This window comes from Narcine bancroftii, chromosome 4 (assembly GCF_036971445.1).
Source record: "Narcine bancroftii isolate sNarBan1 chromosome 4, sNarBan1.hap1, whole genome shotgun sequence".
NCBI classification, from domain to species: Eukaryota; Metazoa; Chordata; class Chondrichthyes; order Torpediniformes; family Narcinidae; genus Narcine; species Narcine bancroftii.
In genome coordinates this window covers 294,616,138-294,633,210 of record NC_091472.1, presented here as the reverse complement: position 1 = coordinate 294,633,210, position 17,073 = coordinate 294,616,138, and the positions used below count along the sequence as shown (strand labels likewise).

The 17,073-nt window shown below is 42.7% G+C and overlaps 1 protein-coding gene across 4 annotated transcripts in view; it reads left to right on the top strand.

The window, feature by feature from the left end:
• The window catches only part of gpd2 (glycerol-3-phosphate dehydrogenase 2 (mitochondrial)), a 138,105-nt gene that overhangs the window by 58,190 nt on the left and 62,842 nt on the right, over nucleotides 1-17,073 (top strand). For all 4 annotated transcript variants that reach the window (XM_069935509.1, XM_069935508.1, XM_069935510.1 and 1 more), the window contains exon 3: nucleotides 8,368-8,542. In XM_069935509.1, coding sequence (XP_069791610.1) covers nucleotides 8,368-8,542 — 175 coding nt within the window. The remainder of the gene's footprint in view (nucleotides 1-8,367; nucleotides 8,543-17,073) is intronic.

The following is a 17,073-nucleotide window of genomic DNA, read 5'->3' as shown; positions in this document are numbered from 1 at the left end:
TGTGTTGTAATCCTCAAAGGTTCAGGCTGCATAAATGTAGTGCAGATAATTTACAATAATAGCAGAGTGCACAAGATTACAGTGCCTTGTTTATCACTTGAAAATGCAGATCAACAGGAGTCCTTGTTGGTCACCCCTTCCACTGTTAGACCAAACATTGATAGAATTTGAAATCACTGGAGTTTCTTCACTTCAAAGCTTGTTTTGCCACATTTACTATTAGTGTACTTGTACGCTGCCCTCTGTGCAATGATTTTGATGTAATTTTGTTTTATTTTTGCCCTACTGAAAAGTAATGTATTAAAGCTTAACCTTGGAAAGTTTTGGCCCTAAACTTTAAGGGGTGAAAGAGGGATGTTCAAGCTTCAAGATTATTTTATTGCCATGTAATAAAACAGAAAATGTGATATTACACAAAATTTCCTTTAGTCTGCTGTAAGACAAAAATTTACTGTCATCAAAAAATTCCCAGTGCCCCTTACAGCCAGAGAAAGAGAAGCAAAAGAGTCACTGAGTGTCCATGGCTTTGCCTCCAGCGCTCCCGCAGCCTCTGCAGCCTTCAGTCCAAAACTTCAGCAACCCGAGCTCCAGATGCAGAATCCTCTCGCATCCCAGTTTCCAGACCTGGTACTCCCCGGCCAGCCTCGGGTCCGTCTCCAGCAGTCCACAGCCTGGTGTGCGGCCCTTGACCACGGTCGCCCACAGCCAACGTGAGTTCCTTGCGTTGAGACGCCACGTGCCCTTCAGCCACAGAGCCCCTCACTGGTTCGTTAGTGTGGTCAGTATCCTATGGGTCATCTCTTCCCCAGAATGGCAGCTGCCAATCATGGGCATCGTCATCTTGGGCCCAGACCCTGCGGTCACAAGTCACCACTGGCTCCCTTGACGGGCTGCTTAAAGCCTGTACAGAGTCGACTCCATGGGGTATCACTGAGATTTTGCTTCCCGCTCTCTGCAGGTCCACACCAGTGCAGTGCTGCCACTACATCAGTTCTGGCAGTACTGCCATTTTTTTAATAGTTGGATTAGGGGTGCCTTCTGGGGCAACATGCACCAAATTGTGTGATTAAAACTAGGCAGGTATTGGGTACGACAGCCAGGCTGATGATGTTCACCTGAATCTAACCTGAAGGGATGTAGAGGGGCATCAAGGGAATCCAGGCAGGCTAAGTGAATGGCTGGGACAGGGCAAATTGAACTCAATATGAAAAAAGTGTGAGATTTGACGTTTTGGATGAAAATGATAGAAATACAAGTGTTTTTTAAAACATCAATAAATTGGAAGCTGTACATGTTCAATGGGCTCTAGGTTCTTCTTCCCCAAAAGTTAATATGGAAGTACTACAAGCAGTTAGGAGTGCTATTGGTCCATTGATGATTACTGCCTTAAAGCATTTATAGGGAAGCACACTCCCCATTCAGTCCACATCTGAGCTGAAGACAGCAGACAGGGATAAATATCTCCAGTGACTTGTTCTGCTCCACCCACGCTCAGAAAGTGCAACAGTGCTTCCACTTCCTGAGAAGCCAAAGAAAATTGGGCATGTTACCAGCATCCCTTTACAACTTCTACTCAGACCATCACACGTACCCCTCTGTTCCCCTCCATCAACTCCATCGATAACTCCTGTTGCTTCAGAAAAGCAGGCAGCATATTTAAAAGACTCATCCCGGCCACACTTCAGCCCATCTGCTGTCAGGAAGAAGATTCACAAGTGTGAGATCACTTGCCGCTAGAGTCAAGGACAGCTTCTTTCCTGCTGTTAACAAACTCCTGAATGAACTCCATTGTTGCCTTTGCTCTATACCAATGGATCTCTCCCTGTAACACTGCACCTTTGGACTGTGTCTTACTTGTTGTACTCTGTATGAAATATGTACTGGTCTGCTTGCAGAACAACCTCTATCACAGCTTTTTTGAATAATGTAACAACTTGAATTTGAAAAGTAAAGATGCCCTACTGCCATGGTGAGCCACAGCCGTAAAATTGTGCACAGGCCTGATCTTCCAGCCCATGGAGGATGTACTCTACATCTGATAGGTTCCGTTAGGTTGTGTACCTGATATTCTGAACAGAAAGATCACTGTCTGTCCGGGTCTGTAGCAGAACGTCGAGTACCATCACACCGAGCACTGGTGCACCTCAGATTTGTGTGCGCAGCCAGCTCTTGTTCACGCTACTGACCCACGACTTTCATCGCTAGATCCAGCTCTAACAGTGTCATCAAACTTGTAGGTGATACAGCAGTAGTCGGCCTCATCGGCAGTATGATGAGTCGCACTGCAAAGAGGTGTAAAATCTCATGATATGGTGCGAGAGCAACAACCTGAGTCTCAATGTGGACAAGACGAAGGAGATGATCGTGGACTTCAGGAGGACCTTGAACAACTACCCTCCACGTCAATAACTCTGTAGTGGAGAGAGTGGATAGTGCCAAATTCCTTGGAGTCCACTTAACTAGTGACCTATTGTGGACACATAACATCTCCTCACTTGTCAGGGAGACACAACAGCGACTGCACTTCCTGAGAAGACTGAAGTGGGCCAGGCTACCATCTGCCATCAAGTCAACCTTCTACAGGAGCTCCATTGAGAGTGTCCTCACTGGCTGCATCTCAGCGTAGTATGGTGGCTCCAGTGGAATGGATTGGAGGCCAATTCACAGGATCTCGAGTAGCAGAGAGGCACACTGAAGTCTCCATCCTCGCCATTGATGGGATCTACCAGGATCATCGTCTGAAGAGGGCACACAAAATCTTTCAGCTGCTCCCATCGGGAAAGAGATACAGGAGGATCAGAGGCAGTAGCACCAGGCTGAGAAATGGCTTCTTCCCATGGGCAGTGAGAAGGCTGAACGACCAAAGGAACTGCTCACACTAACCATCGGAGACTCATATTTATGAAGTAACATTTATTTAGTTGTATATGTGAACACTTGTCCTGCTTAGGTATTGTTGTCTTAATGTATTGTCATGTCTGGTTGTGTGTCTGCATGTATTGCACTGAGGATAGGAGAACACCGTTTCATCAGGTTGTTTTTGTGGAGTCAGATGATAATAATGTTAATTAGATGGAGTGCAACAAAGATTCACTGGATTAATCCCTGGGATAGAGGGATTTGTTTTAAGAAGAGAGATGAGGCAAAAAGTTCTTAAATTCTCCAGTTTGGAAGAATGAAAGGTAATCTTGTTGAAAAATACAACATACTAACAGGGCTTGACAGGGTTGTTCCAGAATTGAAATTTCCATTGGCTGAGGAGTCTAAAGCCTTGTTGGGGTATGATGGGGGCTCACTGTTGCAGCATGAGAGATGTTTTACAGCTTTCGCCACATCTTGCCAGATACACTGTCAGCTTGGGAGGAAAATTCAACCGTGCTGAGATCAATCCACGATAACTGAGTTGAAAGAATTTCTACACCCAATGGGCCAATGGGCATGAAGATCCAAGGCTTCTTAGATGGGTCCGGATTACTATTAAAGGGCATATGCACTTCCTCTGGCCTCCTGGGCCATTGTGCATCTTTGATGGGTTAGGGATGATCACGGATTTCCCCATTCAGGCCTTTAACTAATGCTTAATCTGCCCTCTTGACACTGAAAGGCCCATATCTCTGGAGTTGAAGCCTGTCAACAAAGGGTGGTTTATACTGATCCCTGTTCAAAAGACGAGAAGGGCCTGGGATTGGAAGGGTAAGTTCATCGAATCATACAGCCATTCACCCTAATTCGGCCACACAAACTCTTATTTTCCTTATTAACCTATCACCCAGCACTTAATCCGTAGTCCTCTCTGTCTAAGCGATTCATGTGTACATCTTGACCCTTTAAATGCTGTCAGCGACTCAACTTTGGTCACTGACCATTCAGTTGCCCCCAAACTCAGCAAAGTTTGCAAGTAGTAATGGGAGTTGCCGTCAAGGCCACTATTTGCTGCAATTAATATTATTTAATTAAACTCATTTTGAATGTTCGTTTTTTATTTTAAAAAAAACAAAGTAAATCTATAATTCTTCTGTTCATTCATACTTTGAATGCTTGTACACAACTGCATAATTAGCATCAAGTCATCAGTGGTTTGTGCATGCCAATATACTGTGTATTAATTGCAGCCTGGTACATTTTTAAAGTACTGGAGGCTTTAATAAAAGAGAATATGATGTGAAAGTAACTCCAGTGAGAAAACAAATGAAATCCCTGTCTCTAAGTAATTTGCATGAAGTCTTGCATTAGACTAAAACAGTGATTACAGGGCAACCTAGCTGTTAATTATCATCGACTTCCAAAAAAAGTGCATATTTAAAGATTGCAGACAATTAATAGGTCTCGTTTGCTGTTGAGCTCCAAATTGCAAATTTGATACTGTACGTTCAAGAATTTGCAAGTCTAATCGTGTTCCAGCAGGAGCAAAATTGATATAATCATTCAGTATGAGTTCTGTGTATAGATTTGAATAAAACATTTAGTCTTCATTAAACTTCTCTATCTCCCCTTGGAGTGAGAAATTGTGTGTTAGAAATTAACCAAAGTGAACCTATCATTAATATGGCTTTCCAACTCTTTTTAAAATAATTTGTAATTATGTGAAAACATTTACAACCATCCTGTAGAATGACACACAACGATTGTGGAAAATTTCAATGCACCTACTTTTCGTAAATTTTTTTTTATATAAAGAAATCAGGACACTTTATTGTAATATATTGCAGCCGTCTAAAGGAAAGATTTGATAAGTTGGAAATGGGCAGTGGTTCAGACTTGGTCGCGTGATAGATATTGACCAGGAGATATAAAAAATCTCTTCCCTATTGTAAAGAATGAAGTTACCACACAGTGAAGAGCCCGGTGAACTTTGGATTGATTGGTTGTTTGAGTGATGTGTCCAAAATTGTGACTGGTTTTGAGAAAGACCACCAGCAGAAGGGTTGTAAGGAACCAGAACAACTGGATCTGAGATGGAAGAAAAGGATCGAGAGGACCATGAAGAGTACTTCTGAGCATTTTTATTATGGCGTGAATTGACATGTACTAGTTCTGAAACGTAGGAGCAAACATTCAAAAATAACTCCCAGAAGGGAATTGAATAAATACTTTTTTTTTTCAATTTTTTATTTTTCACACCATAAATCACATTAACCATGATACACACTTTTTCCTTTTGAATAAATACTTGAAGGGGGGAAATTACAAAGACTGAGGTGAAAGAGCAGTACAGTGGATCTAATTAGGTGGATCCACTAGAGATTTGGGACTGGTATGATGAGCCAGAAAGCCTCTTTCTGAACTTTAATCATACTATGAAAAGTGCAATTTGTCATTTTCAGAGCTTAGGCTGAGAGAGATAAACTAATACCACCTCGCAGAATGTGGGGTGTCGTAGGTTTCTCGACCCTGTTGTTTGAGAGTGCTTGATGCTCATTTTAAAAAAAAAATCTAGTCATGTTACACAATATACTTTTATTTTTTGCATCTCATCCTTCCATTAAATTTGCGTGCAAAAGGACCGATTCTGGAAGCAAAAGCGACATTCGAGTGGGCTGAATTTCCCAGAGCAGTTGAGGACTACTTGGTAGTGAGCTGGGTATTAAACAAGGATGAGACTGACAGGCTAGTGGCGTGATGCCAAGATCACAGCCTCTGTCTCAGCATCATTAAGATGAAGAAGAAGATGATGATCACTGGCATCAGGACAAGAGGCAGAGGCCACACCCCTGACCACATTAATGGTGCTAAGGTCAAACAGGTAAATGGCTTCAAGTTTTAGGAATAAACATCTCCAGTGACCTGACCTGGGACAAGCACGTCAATGCGGTGACCAAGAAAGCAAACCAGTGCCTCTACTTTCTTCAAAGATTAAGGAAGTTCAGGATATCTCCCGTGTCCTTCAGGAACTTCTGCAGGTGCACCATTGAAACCATACTTGCTGGATGCATCACAACGTGTTATAGGAACTACTCTGCTCAAGATTGGAAGAAGTTACAGAAGGTAGGGAATGCATCTCAAAATATAATGCAAACTTCCCTCCCCTCCACGGACTTCATCTATATCTAATGCTGTCTAAGAAAGGCAGCCAATATGTTGAAGGGCCCATCACACCCTGGACTCGCTCTCCTTTTCCTCCTCCCATTGGGGGAAGGCTTGTGTGAAAGCATGTGGCGACAGGCTTAAAGACAGTTTCTTCCTTGCAGCCATCAGGCTTCCGAATGAGCCCCAAATCAGTGTTCTCATGCTGACCTTACTTGGTGCTAATTGATCTTCCTTTTCATTGTTATCCTATGCTCTGTAAATTATGCTCTATTCCCCAACTCTTTGAAGTAAATGCAAGAGAGAGTCTGTTGGAATGTTCACAGAAGAACCCTTCTCACTGTCCAAGTTATTTTGTGACACACTTGAAACAAATTTCTCTTGGTGTTTTCCCATTTGTGTTTCATTTTCACAGGAAACAAATTTTATTTTTTTTTTACCATGGGAACTTGATAAAAGGGAGAATCAGCTCTTCATTCCCTTAAGCAATGGGGCTGAGAAGGTGGATGAATTACGGGGGTGGGGGTGGAATTGAATGTCAAAGTTTGGTACAAATAAGGGAGAATCAAAGATTTTGATGAAAACGAGGGGGGAAAAAATGTAACATGAAAAATTGAGATTTTGAAATGTCCAACTTGCAGTTCACTATATAGAAGGAATTAGGTCAGATGTTTTCTTTGTTCACTTTCTTCATTGGAGACCTTTACTGGCAAATAGGTATCACTGGTGAAAGGGTATTTGGAAATAAATGCAGGACCTAACTTTTGATGATGAATTCATGGAATGAGGAATTTGTGAATGCAGTGGGGAGAGGTTACACCAGCCTGTAACTCTGAACTATGTAGACTTTGTTAATGCCGAGCTTGAAGATGATTCCTGAGATGATAACTTGATAATTTCTGTCCACTTTGGGCACTGTTACTTCCAATGTATTTAAAAAAAAAAAAAATTAGATATAGCAACACAGTAACAGGGCATTTCGGCCCACGAGTCCAATTAACCTACAACCCCCAGTGATTTTTGAACGATGGGAGGGGAAAATCCATGCAGACATGGTGAGAATGTACCAACTTCTTACAGAATGTGTGGGATTCAAACCCAGGTTCCCATTGTTGGCGCTGTAAAGGCGCTGTGTTAACTGCTACGCCAACTGTGCCACCATTTTGAAAATTATATGAAGTTTATGTAAAGATAATTATATAAAGATAAATAATTTCATCCTTCTTGCTCATGCTAAAAGTGAAATTGAAATTTACCTTGATTGAAATAAATGGAACTCTATTTTCAAAATTGGGTGGATTCCCCCACCATCATTACTCGTGCGTGTTTATTTGATCAGATCAGTTCAGATCAGATACTATTTATTGTCATGTAATAAAACAGAAATGTAATATTACAAGAAATTGCCTTTTGTGCCATAAGGCAGACAAATATTTGCCAGCAACTAATACAGCACCTGAACCCACCTGGGATTGTCTGATCTCAGAGGCGAAGCAGGCACAGGACTGGTCAGTACTTGGAGGGGAGACAACCTCTAGGAAATCTGGTGGTGTAAGTTTCTGAGAGAGGCGCTGGACAAAGTGGCAACTCTCTGTCTGCCTTAAGGTAGACAAATGTTAAAGAATTTCATGTATGTTACTGTCTAAATGTAGTATTACATGACAATAATGGAATCTTTACCTTTGCCATTAGCATTGCCCGGTGCCCCTTATAGTCAAACAAAGAGAGTCCCCTCAGATTTACTCAGTGTCCATGGATTCGTTTTCAGTGCTCTCGCAGCCTTTGCAGCCACACAAGACTCCAGTTCAGTTCAAACCATTGAAAACCCAGCCAAGATCCAAACCTCTGATACGATGAGAAAACCTTTAGCACCCGAAGCCCTCCTTGCCCTTGGCATCCTCTCGAATCCCGGTTCTGTTATCTGGTTCTCATGAGCCAGTCTCCAGCAGGCCGCAGCCTGGTGTGAGTCCTTTGACCTCAAGTCGCCCGCAGCCTGTGTGGGTTTCTCGCCGCAAGTCACCAACAGCTCGTCGCCTGTGTTTGTCCTTCAGCTGCAGAGCCTCTCACTAGTCCTTCTCCATGGTCAGCGTCCTTAGTGTTGTCTCCTCTGCTTCTCCTTCTCAACGGGGGCTGTTCCCATAAGTGAGTGTGAACAAATTTATAGTGTCTTATATTATTACTGAATAATATTGTATTTAATATTTAATTGATGATGACTGGTGAGAGGATACCGTGAAAAGACGTCAGACACTCTTGCTGTCATCTCAGTAATTTTAGTTGGGCACAAGTGGAAAATCTTCTCTTGAAGTCATGCTTTACTGTTCTTCCATTTTAATTGCTTAGGCCCGCCTTTCTGATGTTCAAGCATCGGAATTGTTGAAAAGGGAATGCCCCGAAAATAATCTCCCATGCAGAGAAGCTCAACTCTACACTTTGCAGACCACGAAGGAGTTTGATGTCCTTGTTATTGGGGGAGGGGCAACAGGATCGGGCTGTGCTCTGGATGCTGTTACGAGGGGTAAGTATGTTCTCGTTTAAAAAGCATTCATAAAGTTCTTGCCATTTAGTTTATTTTGTTGCATTGTTTTGGATCAAATGAAATTGAAAACCATGCTAGAAACCTTTAACTTCCATAAAGAACAGCACATTTATCCTGTGTTTCTTTATTCCAGTTTATTTTTAATTTTCTTACAAAGTTATTTTGTTTAATACTTAAACTTTTTATGCATAGTTCAATTAAATGGTTATTAAGAATATTCTGTTATAGTCGATCATATTTTTATTTAAACTGACTATAAAAGCAGGCATTTATATGAACATATAATCAAATCTGGATGTTCCTATTTGTGCACAGAAGAGTGAAAAATAACATTGGCACTTCAGTGACTCTTTTGGGTTCTAACATCTTTTGTGGGCAGTAACAATTGCTTCAAACAACTAAAGTACAGGTAGTTCCCCACTTGCAAAGTATGGGACCAACAGCTATCCATACATATGACTGAAACATCTTTTTAAAAGAAATATATGTAATCGTAGCCACACACTACTGGAAAGAAGACACACACGCGTAGTGTAGTCAGGTTAAGCTCTGAGTTTTATTAAGGCTCAGGCCAAACTTTTATACTTGCACTGTTCTCACCGTGGGCCCCTTTGGCTGACGTCACAACATATATAGCAAAAGCGTGTTTCCCGCGCGCGGGTGCCTTCTTGCATAACAATGCCCATCTTCCCCATGGGCTGTCCCTATCTGTTGGCTGAGCAGCAAGGCCAGCGCCATTTTGGGGTCACTGGCCTTTAAGTTGCCCTTGCCATTCACCCACCGGTTCGCTTGTTGGGGGTCAGTGCTGCTGCGGGGCTGCTGGCATTTGGTTGTGCTCGCTGCCCGGAGTGCCGGCTCGATCGCCGTTGCGGTGGACTGCCACATAAATATTAAAAATTGCACTTTTGGGGTGAAAGTAGGGGCCTATCTCTGGAATAATAGCATTTATGGCAGCAGTGGCCAACCTCTTGCAAGAGCTGGCCTTGATGGCCGTCATGTTGTATTTGACGAATGATAAAACCAAGACAGTGAATTTCCAACGTACATCCATTTCGAGAATATGGTCGGTCAGAATGGAACATGGTCGTAAGTTGAAGACTACCTGTATCCTTCTTTACCTCTTGCATTCCATTGCAGCCAATCATACTCTGATCATTAAATTGTCAGAATAGCAGTGGAAACAGTATCTACTGTGAGTAAATGTGCAGCGATTGAGTCCCGACTCAACCTGCTACCCCCATAGTCCAATGCATAAAAGTGCTGGAGAAACTCTGCAGGTCACTAAGCATCAAAAGGAAGTAAAGGGTAACCGATGTTTTGGGCCTGAGCCCTTGAACAAAAAGGAAGGGAGGGAGGAAGAGCAGGGGGAGGAGCACAGGCCAACTGGTAAGAGGTCATGAGTGGATGTAGGTGGGAGGATAGAAGAGAAAAAATACCTGAGGTGATGGGGGAAGGAGGTAAGTCTCCGAATGGAGAGGGAAGGGTAGGGTGTTAGGAGTAGGAGGAAAGGAGACGGGGATAGGGAAAGAGAGTCAATTTTACTGTCATCTGATTGCACAAGTATAATCTGATGAAACAGCATTTTCCGGTGCTCGGTGCAAACCACACAGACACACAACCAAACATAGCACACGTTCAGACAAATAATACATATGCAGGACAAGTATTCATATATACAAACAAATAAATAAATAACTAGATAGATTTTGTAAATATGAAAGTCTCAGATAGTTAGTGTGAGCAGTTCCTTTGGTCATTCAGCCTTCTCACTGCCTGTGAGAAGAAGCTGTTTTTCACCCTGGTGCTACAGCCTCTGATCCTCCTGTATCTCTGCCCTGACGGGAGCGCTCAAAGATGCTGTGTGCAAGGTGGAAAGGTTCCTCAATGATTTTGCATGCCCTCCAGACATCGATCCTGGTAGATTACGTTGATGGAGAGGGATGGGGAGGGAGACACCAGTGATCCTCTCTGCCACTCTTATGGTCCTCCGATCCATTTCTTTGCAGCTCACATATCACACTGTGATGCAACTGGCAATGAAGCTCTCGATAGAGCTCTTGTAGTAAATTGACATGATGGTGGCCGGTAGCTTTGCCCGATTCAGTCCTCTGAGGAAGTGCAGTCACTGTTGCATCTTCCTGACAAGTGAGGAGATGTGTGTCCACAATAGGTCACTAGGTAAGTGAACTACAAGGAACTTGGTGATCTCTACTACAAAGTTATTGATGTGTGGTGAAGGGTGGTCATTCCAAGTCCTCCTGAAGTCCATGATCATCTCCTTTGTCTTGTCCATTTTGAGACTCGGGTTGTTACTCTTGCACCACATCTCTAGATTTTCTACCACTTCTCTGTAGTGTAACTCATCCTTGTTACTGATGAGGCCAACTTCTGTGGTGTCATCTGCAAACTTGAAGACACTGAAGCTGGATCTAACGTTGCAGTCATGGGTCAGTAGCATGAACAAGAGTGAGCAGAGCACACAGCCCTGAATGTGCCAGACTGTGGTCTTTCCATTGGGAAGTCCAGAACCCAGTTCCAGAGAGGGGTATTGAGTCCCAGTGAGAACAGCTTCTCCATCTGCCTCTGGGGATTGATCTATTTAAAGCCGACCTGAAGTTGATGAGGCGTTCTCCAGGTGAGTCAGGACAGTGACAGAATGAGAGAGACTCGGGGGAGGGGTTTCATAGAAACTGGAGAAATTTATGTTAATGCCGATTGGTTGGAGAGAGCCAGACAGAATATTAAGCGTTGTTCCTCCAGTTTGCGGGTAGCCTCGGTTTGGCTGTGCATCAGGCCATGGATAGACATGTCAGTGTGGGAATGCTGTGAGGAATTAAAATGCTTGGCCACTGGGAAGTCCCTGTTATTGCAGCGGACAGAACAAAGGTGCTCAATGAAGCAATCTCCCATTCTGCATCCAGTCTCACCATTATAGAGGAGGCCACCATGGTAGCATTTTACCTCTTGAATAAAATTTGAAAGATTTATTGAACCTGTTCAATTTTCAATGATTCTTACCGCACATTGGATTTTCAGAATGCGAACATCCATTCTCCGAACTGATTATTGAAATGTTTAATTGCCCTGCAGGAGAATGCTCAGACAGTGTTGAATATGGATAAACTCACTGTAACATGGCCCATTAAATTTTGCAAAGGATTTTCGGTCAGGCCTGACATCTTAAGTAGAGGATCTAAACACCCATCACTGGTTTTGGCTGCATGTACAGAGTTTCCCTGATAAATATGGCAGGTGATGTACCTGTAGAGTGAGTGTATGCCAGTAACTGTATTAGATGCTCAGGGGTGGCATGTTTCAGGCCAAATACTATGTCACAGTGCTGACTGGTGCTCTTGCAGAAGCTGATGTTTGAAGAGAGTTGTCACCTCTCATTTTGTTGGGACTCATTTCCATCTTACACAAGAATACAATACCCCAAAGTCTGTGGTCGAATCCAGCTTTTCAGATAGCCCTGAACTTGCCTGGAGGCTCCCTGGAGCTATTTTCAGGAAGGTTGGAATGAAAATTGGAGTTACACTCATTCGTTCTCAGTCAATGGCCAGATGTGATGTTCATTTTGGGGCAGAACACTAATTCATGCTTCATGTCTCTGAGGTCAAACAAGAAGGTGAGGCAGAGTAGGTGTTGGCATTCTTTCAGACTCCCCCACCCACCCATCCTCCCCCAAATTTTACTCTTGGTGCTCCTGGAGCACTGTAGTCTTGTATGTGATGAAAATGTCCAAATTAAATGACTTACCTTGAAGTGACCAATTCTTTTCAAAGATGTGCTTCTGAAGGGGGAGTAGGCAACAGACATTGTGACCTCGTGACTGGTCTCATGTATGCCACCACCTTCCTCCATCTGGTGGTGCAGTTCTAATTTTTTAGGTGCAGGAGCTCACCAAAAGCAGCGACAAGGATGTGGCTGGTGCAGCCCTATGAGGTGCTAGAGTGGCGCTCCTGTGAGTTCCTGCAGTACTGCACCCCATCCTCAAATTCATCAAATGATCCTGGCAATTCTGAAATGACCGAGGAAACTGACGATGATGTTTGCAATATTGGGTTATGCACATTGAGGTCTTGTTGTATTAGTGGAGCGAGTTTAAAAATTACTCTTTTTGCATTAATTATGCCTTTTTTTTGTGTTTGATGGGTTTTGTGTCCTTTGATCATCTTGTGTCCTTTACTAGAAAATATAAAAACTCCTGGCCAATTAAAGGATGTATAATATACACACCTGCACACTGCGGCTCCCCCAACTCCACTCTTCCACCTTCATCACTTACATGCAACCAGTTTTGGTGTTCTGATCCATTTAGAAGCTCCTTGGCTAATAGATTAGAAGCTATTGATGAGCAAGATCACAAATTTTATTCCTGAATGTTGTTATTCTTGGAACTGGAATGCTTCTAACCTGCAAAACATTGCCATCTGCCGAACACTAATTGTATTGAGTTGAGGCTCTGAACAGTGCAAAAATCCCAAAGCCCTGAATTTACTCACTGAATGCATCTACTCTTAGTTAAATGTTGATTAATTAAACCCAAACCACTGACAGAGTCCAAAAAAATGCTCTTAAGCTTTGTTTATTTAAGGCTGTAATGTGAGGATTTCCCTTCAAAAAGGTTATGTACGCAATCAGAAGCATGTGGACGCAATTTAGTTTGTTGCCATTTGTACCATTACAATCCTGTAATGTATTGTGCTGTATCCATTACTTTTTAAACCAATAACTTAAAAAGTCAATAACTTGCTTCCATCACATTGATTTGGAGTCCCGATTAAGCAAAATGAATTGCCTGGTTGATTAGAATTTGATATTGCATTTCTTTCTTGCATTGACATCACGCTCCACACTGACAAGGGCATAATCCTGTGTTGTTGATGGGGAAACAATTCTTGAATTCCATCCCAACAAGGGTGCATGTGGTGCAGGGAGAAAGGCCATCACTAACTTCCCAGTGCAGTAAATGTGGCCTTGTCGTAAGCGCAACCATTCTGAGAACAGAAGTTACCATAGAACACGACAGAACAGAATCAGGCTGTACGGCCTATCTAATTCATGACCAAACTATTATTCTGCCCAGTTCCAATGACCTGCACCCAGACCAGAGCCATTCATACCTTTCCCTCTCGTGTGCCTGTCCAATCTTCTCCTAAAGGTTGTAATCAAACATGCTTCCACCACCTCCACTGGCAGCTTGTTCCACACTCTCACCATCCTCTGAATGAAAAAATTCCCCCTAATGTTCCCCTTAAATATTTCAGCTTAACCCATTTCTTCTAGTTCTTGTCTCAGCCAACCTCAATGGTGGTGTTTACCCGATCTGTACCCCTCACAATTCTGCATACAATACATTAATAAGTAATCACAATTCCCTTCTCCTGAAAAGAAGTTAATAATTTTCAATTTTTCAGGGGTTAAGTATAACTGATGCAAAAAATTATAGTTAACCAAACTATATCTTACATTAATTAATTTAGTCAACCCATCATAACACATATTCCAAATCCACCTGACTAATCTCACAACTTAAATCGTGCTCCCATTTAATCCTAAATGTATCTAAAAAAATTTTAACCATTGTATCTTGTAATAATGCATACATTTCCGATATAAAACCTTTATCTGAAAAATATGAAACCATAAATTCAAATTTATTTAACTTAGAAATTTTAATTTCTCTTCCAAAATTATCTTTCACTAATGCCCTAATTTGATAATAAACAGAGAATTCTCTAAGGCAATTCTCTTAGTCTTGAAGGTTAAATCACATGGGATCTTAGGTGACCTGGCTCTTTGGATTCAGGCAGTGAGTAGTATTTTTCCTAATTGGTGGCCTGTTGGTACTAGGTCCACTGTTGTTTGTCACCTATATTAGCAATTTGAATGCAACAACCTTGCACTCAATATTAGCAAAACTAAGGAGATAATTGTGGATTTCAAAAGGAAATGAAGAGAACACAAACCAGTCCTTATCAAGGGGTCAGCAGTGGAGATTAGAAAGAGCTTCAAATTCTGGGGTGACAACATCTCTGAGGATCTGTCCTGGAGCCTACATGTCGATGCAATCATGAAGAAGGCTTGCCAGCAGTTACGTTTTGTGAGGAATTTGTGGAGATTTGGTATGTCACCAAAGATGTACCATGGAGATGTACTGTGGAGAGCATTTTGACTGATTGCATCGCTGCCTGGGATGGAGGTGCTAACACTCAGGACAGGAAAAATTTCGAGAGGGTTGGTAACTCGGCCTGCAACATCTTGGGCACCAGACTTCACCCCATTGAGGACATCTGCAAGAGGTGGTATCTTAAAACAGCCTCTCTGCTCAAGGACCCCCACCACCCAGGGCATGCCCTCTTCACTCTGCTACCATCAGGAAAAAGGAGTAGCCACCTGAAGTCGAGCATTCAATGGCACAAGGAAAGCTTCTTCTTCACTGCCATCAGATTCCTGAATGAACAATGAAAAACAGTCACAACCTCACTTTGACTTTTTCTTGCACTATTTTGATTTACTTTGAAATATGGTGTATAGATATGTTTGCACTGTCATGGTGCCACAAAACAGCGAATTTCGTGACACGTTCATGACAATAAAATTTGATTCTGATTCTGGTAACCGTGTAGTTGACTTCATTAGTAAATCAGTGATGACACTAAATTTGGTGGTATTGTGGACATTGCGGAAGGATAACTAAGTTTACAACGGGATCTAAATCATTTGGGTAGGTCAAACCAGGGCAAGACTTTAATGGTGAATAGTAAGGCCCTGAATAGTGTTATAGAACAGAGAGACTCGAGGTAAAAGTGCATAGTTCCTTGAAAGTGGTAACACAGGTGGCATAAAGTAGCGATGAAGGCATTTGACATGCTGGCCTTCATTAGGCAGAGTATAGAGAACAAATGTTGGAACCTCATAATTTAGGTGGTGAGACCACACTTAAGAGTATTGAGTGCAGTTCTGGTCGCCCAGCTCTACTAAGGAGATCAGTAAATTGAAAAGGGTTCAGAGGAAGTTCACCGAGATGTTGCTGGGACTGGGGTTGAGTTATAAGGAGAGGGTGGATATGGCAGGTCTTTATTCCCTCAAGCGAAGGAGGTGAGGGGTTTAAAAAATCATGAGGGCATGGAGAAAGTGAATGCACATTGTCTTATTCACTGGGTCGATTTTTCTAGAACGAGAGAGCATAGGTTTAAGGTGAGAGGAGAGAGATGTAGGACAGACTTCAGATGCATTTTTCACTCAAAGGGTGATCCGTAACCTGGAATTCACTGCCAGAAAACCATGTAGAAGTGTGCAGAATTCAATAGACATGTGTACATATTCATGGACAGGAAGTGCCTTGAAGGGTATGGACCAAATGCAGGCAAATTAAATTAGCCGAGATTGCTTTCTTAGCTGGCAGGGACTAGTTGGACCAAAGGGCTTGTTCATTGCTCTATGACTCTATAATGTTGAAATTAAGATTGTGTCCAATTTTTGAATATCTTATTGATCATTTTAAAAAAAAAATCTACACTGGTATCTTGCTTAGTGCACAGACTGTACTTCCAGGTCACGTTTGAATCTCCCACCATTAGCACAAATTTCTTACAGACAGCGTGGGTTTCAAAGCCTGGTCTCAATCGCTGTAAAGGCGTTGTGCTAACCACTACACTAACCGTACCACTTCACAGTGTTATTTCCTGTTTTAAGCTTTGTTCTACCTTTGATATGTTTACATAAGAGGTTCCCTTAGGGGGTCATTTCCTGTTTTCTGGCATTTTCTGTGGTCCAGCAATGGCCAGGTCCCAACGTGGCCAGATTAAAGAGGTACAACCTGTACTACTGATAATATGCTGGAAATATTATGCATACCTGAATGAATCTCTGCCTCCATGTGAGGGTTCATGGTCGGCAGACTAGAGTTCACTGTTAATGCTGAGCTGTGGTCCTTAAGTCTGCATTTGGACCATTGGTAGAGATTGACATCAGATGGTCTCTGTGTGGATCGACCACCCGTGGTCTCTCACATCACCTCCTGTTAGAAGCTGCTGTCTCCCCCTCCCTTTCACTTGACCTTAGTCCATGTGCTTACTTGCGGGTGTGCAGAGAGCCACATATACCAGCTGTTATATGCATATATGCATTCTGCGTATATCGAAGGTCAATCCACAGGACCATAAGAGTTGCAGAGAGGATCAGTGGAGTTACCCTCCATTCCCCCTCCCCATGGTAAATATGAGGGGATCGAGTTCAGGGAACTGGAAGTTGTGAAAATGATGGAGGATGGGTGAAGTGTTCCGGATGTAGGTGGGGAGGAACTGGATTGGGGGTACAAGGCAAATATAGACCAATTCAGTGAGGCAGGAGCATGAGGACACGATGGGTCTGCCGGGACAATTGGGTTTGTAGATCTTGGGTAAGAGATAGAAATGGAAGGCAGTGGGTTGGGAAACAATACGGCTGGAGGCCGTGCCAGGGAGATGAGCAGAAGTGATGAGTTCGGTGGTGGTGCACGATTC